This window comes from Tarenaya hassleriana, unplaced genomic scaffold, assembly GCF_000463585.1.
Source record: "Tarenaya hassleriana unplaced genomic scaffold, ASM46358v1 Cleome12, whole genome shotgun sequence".
NCBI classification, from domain to species: Eukaryota; Viridiplantae; Streptophyta; class Magnoliopsida; order Brassicales; family Cleomaceae; genus Tarenaya; species Tarenaya hassleriana.
The window spans coordinates 3,741,796-3,752,864 of NW_010962392.1; the positions used below are offsets into that span (position 1 = coordinate 3,741,796).

The following is an 11,069-nucleotide window of genomic DNA, read 5'->3' on the forward strand; positions in this document are numbered from 1 at the left end:
CCAAAATTATATATACTTCACTTTTTATATTGATTTGAGTTTTATAAGGAGTCGACTCTCATTAACAAACAAATATTGTTTTTTTAAAAGATTTTTTTATACTTGATTTTTGGGTATTTTTATTAAGTTAGATTTGTTTAATTTTAGTTTTATAAAAATTATACATTTTTAGGATTCATTGTTGTTGTTATCTGGTTGTTTGCCCCATTGATATTTGGGTATAACACACTGCTCACGAATTTTACAAATTTCCTACGATTTCCCTTTCCAGATGACCGAAAAAAAAAAACGAGGAAGAATCTGCTTATCTCCATTTTCGCTGTGACCGCCGCTTCCGTCGAGGGCTTATAGAAGAAGCCGAATCGCAATCTGCTGCCTGATTTCTCATCCCGTCTTCGGATCGAAGCTGAGATGGCGAGAATGGTCCGGAGAATGGGTGCTTTCACATCGGCTTCTGCTTCGAGCTTGGTTCAGACTCATCATCGCAAGGGGAGAGGTACTCTGAACACTTTCTCAGATCGTTCCTCTGTTCTAAGTTGTCGGAGGTTGGCTTCTTCTGGTGTTGAAGAGTACAGAGACAGACTCAGATTGGGGTTTCATGATTGTAATGTCGGTGAGGCTGTTGCTTTGTTCGACCACATGGTTCGGTCTCACCCCTTACCCTCCATCGTTGATTTTAATAAATTACTAACTTCAATCGCCAAAATGAAACAGTATGATGTTGTGATTTCTCTCTGCAAGAGAATGGAATTGCTCCGGGTCTCACATAACGACTACACGTTGAGTATTCTCATCAACGCATTCTGCCGCTCAGGTCAAGTGGTTTTGGGCCTTTCGGTTTTGGGGAAAATCATAAAAAAGGGTTACGAGCCTCATGTTATCACGTTTACTACCCTGATCAATGGATTTTGTATCCAAAAGAAGCTTTCTGTGGCGTTAAGTTGGGTTGACCAAATGGTAAAAGAGGGATATAAACCTGATGTCGTAACATACACCACTTTGGTCAACGGACTTTGTCGAGAGGGGAGAGTTTCTGTAGCTGTGAGTTTAGTTGATCGGATGTTAAAGTTGGGGTGTCGACCCGATGTAGTTACTTATGGCACTGTTGTCAATGGGATTTGTAAGTCGGGTGATTGTGCTTTGGCATTGAATCTGCTCATGAAGATGGAGGAGAGGAACATTGAGGTAAATGTCAGAATTTACAGTATGATAATTGATGGTCTTTGCAAAGGTGGACATATAGATGATGCATTGAGCCTTTTCGATAAGATGGATAGCAAAGGGATTGCTCCAAATGTTGTCACCTACAGTTGTTTGATAAACGGCCTTTGTGTTTTCGACAGATGGAATGATGTTGTCCGATTGTTGAATGATATGGCCAAAAGAAAAATCACCCCAGATGTTGTCACTTTCAATGGATTGATCGATGCGTTCGTTAAAGAAGGAAAGTTTTTGGAGGCTAAAGAACTGTGCGAAGAGATGATTCGAAGAGGTTTAGTTCCAGATACTATTACTTACACTTCATTGATCGATGGGTTGTGCATGCAGAATCGTCTTGACGAGGTGAAACAGTTGTTCGATTTTATAGTCAACAGAGGATGCTATCCGAATACAGTGACTTTTAGTTGTCTTATAAATGGTTACTGCAAGTCTAATAAGGTGGATGAGGGTATGAAGCTCTTTCATGAGATGTCTCGAAGAGGGTTGGTCAGTGATACATGTACTTACACCGCTCTCATACAAGGTTTTTTTCGAGCGGGCAAAGTCAATGTCGCCCATAAACTCTTTTTAGAGATGCAGAGACAAGGTGTAGATCCTGATCTTGTAACTTGCACAGTAGTGCTTGATGGTCTTTGTAAGAATGGAAAACTGGACGAGGCGCTTGGATTGTATTGCCAGTTGGAAACGAGTGGGATTGACCTCGATATCTTTGTCCATAGTGTTATGATGAATGGTTTGTGCAAGGGCGACAAGGTTGATGAGGCACTTGGATTGTTTAATAAACTTTCTGATAAAGGGATTGAACCGAACGTAAACACGTACAATACAATGATTACTGGATTTTGTAGAAAAAGTTTGCTCAGTGAAGCCGACAAGCTGTTTAAGAATATGAAAAAGATTGGTTGTATGCCAAATGATTGTACGTATAATGTACTGATCCGAGGTCATCTCAAAGGTGGCCATGTAGCAACTGTTATCGAGCTTATTCGGGAAATGAGAAGCTGCGGTTTTTCATCAGATGTTTCAACCGTGGAAATGGTTGTTGGTATGTTATCGGACGGGAGATTGGAGAAAAGTTTTTTGGTTCTTCTTTCTCGGTGAGCTGTAATGCGGAGGTTGCTTTCGGTCATGGAAGTCTTGTGACAACGAGGTGAGTTCTTCTGTTCTGAATTTAGGCTTGTTTAGCTGTTCTGAATTTTCATCAGAACCACATTGATAGAACTCTTAGTTTGTGGGTCTCTGGATATTTTTATATCGGCTCGGCTGTACGTATAACGTGCCATCCTTTGCAATGCATGGAACATTGAAAACAGTTATGGTAAATTGGTCATAAGCTGAGTCCTTGGACTCTTGTGGATGATGTTTTTGTCTAAAATTGGACAGAGCTAATACATAGTTTATCTCTTTTTGGTGGGCTTCTGCACAAAGAGTAGAGTTATCCTATCATCAAAATAACTTTGCCTAATCTGCTTTAACGCACTGCTCACCAATTTTACAATTTCCTACTATTCCCTTTTCAGACGCATGTAAATGTAATAACCGAAAAAAAAAAGCGAGGAAGAATCTGCTTCTCTCCATTTTCGCTGTGACCGCCGCTTCCATCGAGGGCTTGTAGAAGAAGCCGAATCGCAATCCGCCTGATTTCTCATTCCGTCTTCGGACCGAAGCTGAGATGGCGAGAGTGTTCAGGAGAATGGCTGCTTTCACATTTGCTTCTGCTTCGAGTTTGGTTCAGACTCATCATCGCCTGGGGAGAGGTACTCTTAACGCTTTCTCAGATCGTTCCTCTGTTCTAAGTTGTCGGAGGTTGGCTTCTTCTGGTGTTGAAGAGTACAGAGACAGACTCAGATTGGGGTTTCATGATTGCAATGTAGATGAGGCTGTCGCTTTGTTCGACCACATGGTTCGGTCTCGTCCCTTGCCTTCCATTGTCGATTTTAATAAATTACTGGCTGCAATCGCCAAAATGAAACAGTATGATGTTGTGATTTCTCTCTGCAAGAGAATGGAATTGCTCCGGGTTTCACATGACGACTACACTTTGAGTATTCTCATCAACTGTTTTTGCCGCTCAAGACAAGTGGTTTTTGGCCTTTCGGTTTTGGGAAAAATTCTAAAACTGGGTTACAAGCCTCATGTTATCACGTTCACTACCCTCATCAATGGATTCTGTATCCAAAGGAAGCTTTCTATGGCGTTAAGTTGGGTTGACCAAATGGTAAAAGAGGGATATAAACCTAATGTTGTGACATATACCACTTTGGTCAACGGACTTTGTCGAGAAGGGAGAGTTTCTGAAGCCGTGAGTTTAGTTGATGAGATGTTAAAGATGGGGTATCAACCCGATGTAGTTACTTATGGCGCTGTTATCAATGGGATTTGCAAGTCGGGTGATTGTGCTTTGGCATTGAATCTGCTCATGAAGATGGAGGAGAGGAACATTGAGGTGGATGTCATAATGTATAATACGATCATTGATGGTCTTTGCAAAGGTGGACACATAGATGTCGCATTGAACCTTTTTGAAAAGATGGATAGCAAAAGGATTACTCCAGATGTTGTCACCTACAGTTGTTTGATAAACGGCCTTTGCGTTTTCAACAGATGGAACGATGCTGTCCGATTGTTGAATGATATGGCCAAAAGAAAAATCTTCCCTAATGTTGTCACTTTCAATATATTGATCGATGCATTCGTTAAAGAGGGAAAGTTTTTGGAGGCTAAAGAACTGTGCGAAGAGATGATCCGAAGAGGTTTAGTTCCGGATACTATTACTTATGTGCTTGATGGTCTTTGTAAGAATGGAAAACTGGACGAGGCGCTTGGATTGTATTGCCAGTTGGAAACGAGTGGGATTGACCTCGATATCTTTGTCCATAGTGTTATGATGCATGGCTTGTGCAAGGGTGACAAGGTTGATGAGGCACTCAGATTGTTTAATAAACTTTCTGATAAAGGGATTGAACCGAACGTAAACACGTACAATACAATGATTACTGGATTTTGTAGAAAAAGTTTGCTCAGTGAAGCCGACAAGCTGTTTAAGAATATGAAAAAGATTGGTTGTATGCCAAATGATTGTACGTATAATGTACTGATCCGAGGTCATCTCAAAGGTGGCCATGTAGCAACTGTTATCGAGCTTATTCGGGAAATGAGAAGCTGCGGTTTTTCATCAGATGTTTCAACCGTGGAAATGGTTGTTGGTATGTTATCGGACGGGAGATTGGAGAAAAGTTTTTTGGTTCTTCTTTCTCGGTGAGCTGTAATGCGGAGGTTGCTTTCGGTCATGGAAGTCTTGTGACAACGAGGTGAGTTCTTCTGTTCTGAATTTAGGCTTGTTTAGCTGTTCTGAATTTTCATCAGAACCACATTGATAGAACTCTTAGTTTGTGGGTCTCTGGATATTTTTATATCGGCTCGGCTGTACGTATAACGTGCCATCCTTTGCAATGCATGGAACATTGAAAACAGTTATGGTAAATTGGTCATAAGCTGAGTCCTTGGACTCTTGTGGATGATGTTTTTGTCTAAAATTGGACAGAGCTAATACATAGTTTATCTCTTTTTGGTGGGCTTCTGCACAAAGAGTAGAGTTATCCGATTGTTTTTAGTGGTTTCTAACTTTCTCTTCTGCAATTGATTATGCTCACTATTGCATCTGATAGTATTTCCCCTTTCTGGTGGTGCAGTTCGAAAATCTCATAGTTTATCTCCCCAATTCCTCTGAGGATTTGCCAATGCCTCAATCAAGCCTGAGTACAGGGAAGAGGCCGTACACCGGAGAATGTCATTGAAGAATTTCTTCAGCTACTCAAAGCTCTTTACCACTAAGAAATGAGCCCTGTTTTTTTTTTAACAAGTATTTATTATTTATGGTTTGAAGTTTAGAATTTGTCACTAAGAGATGCATTATTTGTAGAATTCTGAAAAATCTCATATGGTTTAGTGATGATATTTTAATCGGTTCATAAGTATTAAGATTTTAATTTATATAAATCCTCATTTTCCCTATCTCTAAATTCTACATTTTTAAGAGCTTTTACTTTATACCAGTTACCAAATGCAGCCCCAAATTTATCGCAGTAATGATAAATTTATCAAAGTAATGATATCATCATTTATTATTGCTCCAACTATATCCAATTACAATGGTTACACTTTTTTTTTTTTTTGTAATCGAGTGTAATGCACCAAGAGATCAATATCGGGATCAAATATTAGTAATATAATTTGGAATATACATCTCTTTTCCAAATTGAAAGTTCGAACTGAAGACGAAATAAACCTTTTACGCTCTAATTTCATCGGTTAAATTATCCAAATTTGATCAAAATGGTTACACTTAACTCAATTTTCGTTGGTCCCCATCATAAATATTTACGGGTTTTTAGAATGTTGCATTGTACAGCAAACTTGATTAGATATTTATAGAGAAATTCATAATTTAAATTAAATAAAATGATTGTACATTTTTTTTCTCGAGCTGAATAATGAACCCATGATTGAAAAGAGACAAACTGAACCAAACTAAGCAAACAAAAAAAATGGAAGGACCACTTCGTCCACGTGTGCGACTGTGTCACTGTGTGGACACCTCCCAAACCCAAACTGTGTGGACCATTCGAATCGACCGGTTTATTATGAATCAATATTATAATATATACTGAATTATATCGAATAATAATAATATATAATCGTATTTAAATTAATTGAAAAATAAAAGAGCTAATGTAGGCAAGGGATGCAATCTCTGCCGTGAAAGGAGCAGGAGCTGGATTGTATCGTTCAGTTTCCTCGGATAATTTTTTGGATAAGTTTTAAACATTTGAAATAAAATTTTATTTTAGATATTATAATACATGAAAAATAAAAAAAACATAGAATAAAAAGGATTTTTTTTAAATTTTTTTTGAATATTATAGTTTTTCGAGTATAAAAACCCTACATTAAAAAATTAATAATATTTTGTTTTTTTATTATAATAGTTCAATGTATATAGTTTTAAAAAACATAAATAAAAATAAATATTATATATTTTTCTTCTATTTAGATCAACTTGTTGTAATTTTTATAGGAATAATATATAGTCAAAGAAATAAACAGATAACGCTATCTTTATTAATAGCAAACATATAAACCCCGTCGCATTCACATTCAGAAGGTCGGGAAGTTACTTTTAGCTTTAAATGTCAAAATGTGACATTCAAAAGCACAATAATACTTCACTAAATGTGCATATGTCGAAATGTGTGTACACGTCAGGGATCAATGTTGATCTATAATAATCTTAATCTACACGCAGATTTACCATAAAAAAAAAAATCATCTGATCAAAACCCTATTTACCACAAATTCTCATTTCTCACCATATAGAATGTACATCACAAAAAAAAAAAAGTATTTAATCTCATGTAGCAAAGAACAAACAAAAAATAAAAGAATTAATAAGGCAAAATTAGGGATGCGTCGTGTCACGCCACATCTTTTCACAATTGTCATCTATTTTAGAGGTAGGTGTATTTTATTTACCTATTTAAATATTTGATATATTTATTTTCATATTAAACATTTGTGTAAGAATTTTTATGACAGTGAATCTCCAAAATCCTATAAATACGATTGCATAGTAGAAACATAGAATTAGACCATTTTCGCGAACCATTATGCCGTCGCATTAGAGAATATGTAAATTCCACCGTTTCAAAAAAAAAAAGAGTATATGTAAATTCCATAATATAAATTTTTCTATATATATTATGTGACAGACAGACAGTATATATATTTATCAACGCCTATGGACATGCGTCCCCTTTTTGTTCGGGTAATAGATTGGGCAAAAACGTCTCTCATTTGTTCTTTGAAAGATGACAGGTTCATTACAAGAGCAGCTCAAGATCCGTACAAAGCTACTGTAGGTCAATTTTGAACATTCAAAAGATTCACGTTCTAAGCATAGGGGTGGTCTGGTCGGATGGTGATGACGACGAGGCCTGTCTGATTATCCGCAGTCATCTCGTGAAAGTTTGGGTCATTTGTTGCTCACGGTTTCAGAACTTTGTGAGAGGATTACAACCGACTTCACCATGGAAAGTGTGTAAGCGCACGTGAGTTCGTTTAGCAACCGAGCTTAATGCGACGTCGTCTTCAGATAAGCTTTGAAGCTTCTACTCGAGACTGGAGCTTCACATGTATCCGCAATACCTTCATCAGTTATATATTTACCAATTTTGACATCTCTATCATGATGTATAGTTTACCCATTTAAACAACGGTTATATATTGTTTTAGGATTTGTTTAGCATTTTAAATTATCGTTTTAATTCGACATATTCTCCCGAATTCACTTTAATTCCTTCTTTCGTATATTTTCGTATAATGATCTTCATTCATATTAGAAACTGCTATCGCCAAGGCACAGTCAAACAAATTTAAGGGTTGACTTTAGAATCTTCGTTTCAATTGCCAAAATTATATATACTCCAGTTTTTATATTGATTTGAATTTTAAATTATCGTTTTAATTCGACATATTCTCCCGAATTCACTTTAATTCCTTCTTTCGTATATTTTCGTATAATGATCTTCATTCATATTAGAAACTGCTATCGCCAAGGCACAGTCAAACAAATTTAAGGGTTGACTTTAGAATCTTCGTTTCAATTGCCAAAATTATATATACTCCAGTTTTTATATTGATTTGAGTTTTATATTGATTTCTGGGTGTTTTTATTAAGTTAGATTTGATTAATTTTAGTTTTATAAAAATTATACATTTTTAGGATTGTTGTTATTATTTGGTCGTTTGCCCTATCATCAAAATAACTTTGCCTAATCTGTTTTAATTATATACCCATTGATATTTGGGTATAACACACTGCTCACCGATTTTACAAATTTCCTACGATTTCCCTTTTCAGTCGCATGTAATAATAACAAAAAAGAAGAAGAAGAAGAATCAAGTTGATTTTCGCTGTGACCGCCGCTTCCATCGAGGGATTTTAGGAGAAGCCCAATCGCAATATGCTGCCTGATTTCTCATTCTGTCTTCCATTGTTGATTTTACAGAAGAAGCAAATCAAATCGCCGCTTCCAGGGTTAGGGTTTATAGAAGAAGCCGAACCGCAATCTGCCTGCCTTTGAATCGAAGCTGAGATGGCGAGAATGGTCAGGAGAATGGCTGCTTTCACATTGGCTTCTGCTTCGAGTTTGGTTCAGACTCATCATTGCCTCGGGAGAGGTACTCTTAACACTTTCTCAGATTGTTCCTCCGTTTTAAGTTGTCGGAGATTTGCTTCTTCTGGTGTTGGAGACTACAGAGACAGATTGAGATTAGGGTTTCATGATTGTAATGTCGGTGAGGCTGTTGCTTTGTTCGACCAGATGGTTGGGACTCGTCCCTTGCCTCCCATTGTTGATTTTAGTAAATTACTGACTGCAACCGCCAAAATGAAACGGTATGATGTTGTGATTTCTCTCTGCAAGAGAATGGAATTGCTCCGGGTTTCACATGACAGCTACACTTTGAGCATTCTCATCAACTCTTTCTGCCGCTCAGGACAAGTGGTTTTGGGCCTTTCGGTTTTGGGAAAAATCCTAAAACTGGGTTACGAGCCTCATGTTATCACGTTTACTACCCTGATCAATGGATTTTGTATCCAAGGGAAGTTTTCTGTGGCGTTAAGTTGGGTTGACCAAATTATAAAAGAGGGATATAAACCTAATGTTGTAACATATACAACTTTGGTCAACGGACTTTGTCGAGAGGGGAGAGTTTCTGAAGCTGTGAGTTTAGTTGATAAGATGTTAAAGTTGGGGTATCAACCAAATGTAGTTACTTATGGCGCTGTTGTCAATGGGATTTGCAAGTCGGGTGATTGTGCTTTGGCATTGAATCTGCTCATGAAGATGGAGGAGAGGAACATTGAGGTCAATGTCATAATGTATAATACGATCATTGATGGTCTTTGCAAAGGTGGACAAATAGATGATGCATTGAACCTTTTCGAAAAGATGGATAGCAAAGGGATTGCTCCAAATGTTGTCACCTACAGTTGTTTGATAAACGGCCTTTGCGTTTTTGACAGATGGAATGATGCTGTCCGATTGTTGAATGATATGGCCAAAAGAAAAATCTTCCCTAATGTTGTCACTTTCAATATATTGATCGATGTGTTCGTTAAAGAAGGAAAGTTTCTGGAGGCCAAAGAACTGTACGAAGATATGATTCGAAGAGGTTTATTCCGACTACTCGTACATATAATTCATTGATCGAGGGGTTGTGCATGCAGAATCGCCTTGATGAGGCGAGACGAATGATCGATTTTATGGCCAACAAAGGATGCTATCCGAATGCGGTGACTTTTAATTGTCTGATAAATGGTTACTGCAAGTCTAATAAGGTGGATGAGGGTATGAAGCTCTTTCATGAGATGTCTCGAAGAGGGTTGGTCGGTGATACATGTACTTACAACACTCTCATAAAAGGATTTTTCCGAGCGGGCAATGCTAAGGTCGCCCATAAACTCTTTTTAGAGATGCAGAGACAGGGTGTGGATCCTGATCTTGTAACTTGCACAGTAGTGCTTGATGGACTTTGTAAGAATGGAAAACTGGATGAGGCGCTTGTATTGTATTGCAAGTTGGAAACGAGTGGGATTGACCTCGATATCTTTGTCCATAGTGTTATGATGAATGGTTTGTGCAAGGGCGACAAGGTTGATGAGGCACTCGGATTGTTTAATAAACTTTCTGATAAAGGGATTGAACCGAACGTAAACACGTACAATACAATGATTACTGGATTTTGTGGAAAAGGTTTGCTCAGTGAAGCCGACAAGCTGTTTAAGAACATGAAAGAGGTTGGTTGCATGCCAGATGATTATACGTATAATGTATTGATCCCAGGTCATCTCAAAAGTGGCCACGTAGCAACAGTTATCGAGCTGATTCGAGAAATGCGAAGCCATGGTTTTTCTTCAGATGTTTCAACAATGGAAATGGTTGTTGATATGTTATCGGACGGGAGATTGGAGAAAAGTTTTTTGGATCTTCTTTCTCGGTGAGCTGTAATGCGGAGCTTGCTTTCGGTCATGGAAGTCGTGTGACAACGAGGTGTGTTCTTCTTATGTTCTGAGTTTAGGACTTTTTAGCTGTTTAAATTTCATCGCTCGACATATTCTCCGTAATTCACATAATGGTCGAGATATCAAAATCTGCTTCTCTGGACTAATATATTTACATGATGGGTTTTAGTTTGGACGTTAAATGCATCGTGGCCTTGATACTAGCAGTTTTTCTAAATTATTCGGTTCATCAATCGTGGAAATTGCTGGCAGGTGAACGAGAAGATTATGAGTTGCTGGAAGTGTTCTTGCTAAAGGTTTCTTAATATCTGAAGTGGAGAGATTGGCGTTGATTTGTGGGTTTATGGTTTCTTCTGTTTTCCGTCGGTGACTGCTTAAAAATTTTCTTGACCTGTACTCTGATGCTATGTAACATGTTCACGTTTAAGGTTCTTACATATCTAAACTAAACAGTTGAACAAATTTACTGGTTTAAACTTGGAACGGACATATTATCAGATTTCATAATTCTGATTTTAGAAAGAATTATATCTATTCGTTGTTTTATGTCAAATTGCTTTTTATAAGCAAAGTGTTCTTGCTTAGGCTTCTTAATGTCTGAACTGGAGAAGTTGGCTTCATAAAGGCATACTTCCAATTATAATATATAAGGAGAAATTGATGCTTTTCCAATAGGTTTGGAAATTGATAATCTCCCATCCTTTCCAAAGCCCAAATCTATGAAATCCAACACGAGTTTTACAATCCATCCTTATATATATAT

The 11,069-nt window shown here is 37.5% G+C and overlaps 3 protein-coding genes across 3 annotated transcripts in view; all 3 read left to right on the forward strand.

The window, feature by feature from the left end:
• The window catches only part of LOC104806932 (pentatricopeptide repeat-containing protein At1g63330-like), a 33,877-nt gene that overhangs the window by 4,954 nt on the left and 17,854 nt on the right, over window positions 1–11,069 (forward strand). The gene's annotated exons all lie outside the window — the stretch shown is intronic.
• LOC104806934 (pentatricopeptide repeat-containing protein At1g63330) overlaps window positions 412–11,069 on the forward strand; it is a 23,585-nt gene continuing 12,927 nt past the window's right edge. Inside the window, exon 1 of the mRNA XM_019201651.1 lies at window positions 412–1,954. Coding sequence (XP_019057196.1) covers window positions 412–1,954 — 1,543 coding nt within the window. The remainder of the gene's footprint in view (window positions 1,955–11,069) is intronic.
• On the forward strand, window positions 8,370–10,743 carry LOC104807045 (pentatricopeptide repeat-containing protein At1g62930, chloroplastic-like). Its single transcript, XM_010532157.2, has 2 exons — window positions 8,370–10,334; window positions 10,559–10,743. Exon 1 carries the CDS (start codon window positions 9,506–9,508, stop codon window positions 10,283–10,285), a length of 780 nt encoding a protein of 259 aa, XP_010530459.2. The 5' UTR covers window positions 8,370–9,505; the 3' UTR covers window positions 10,286–10,334; window positions 10,559–10,743.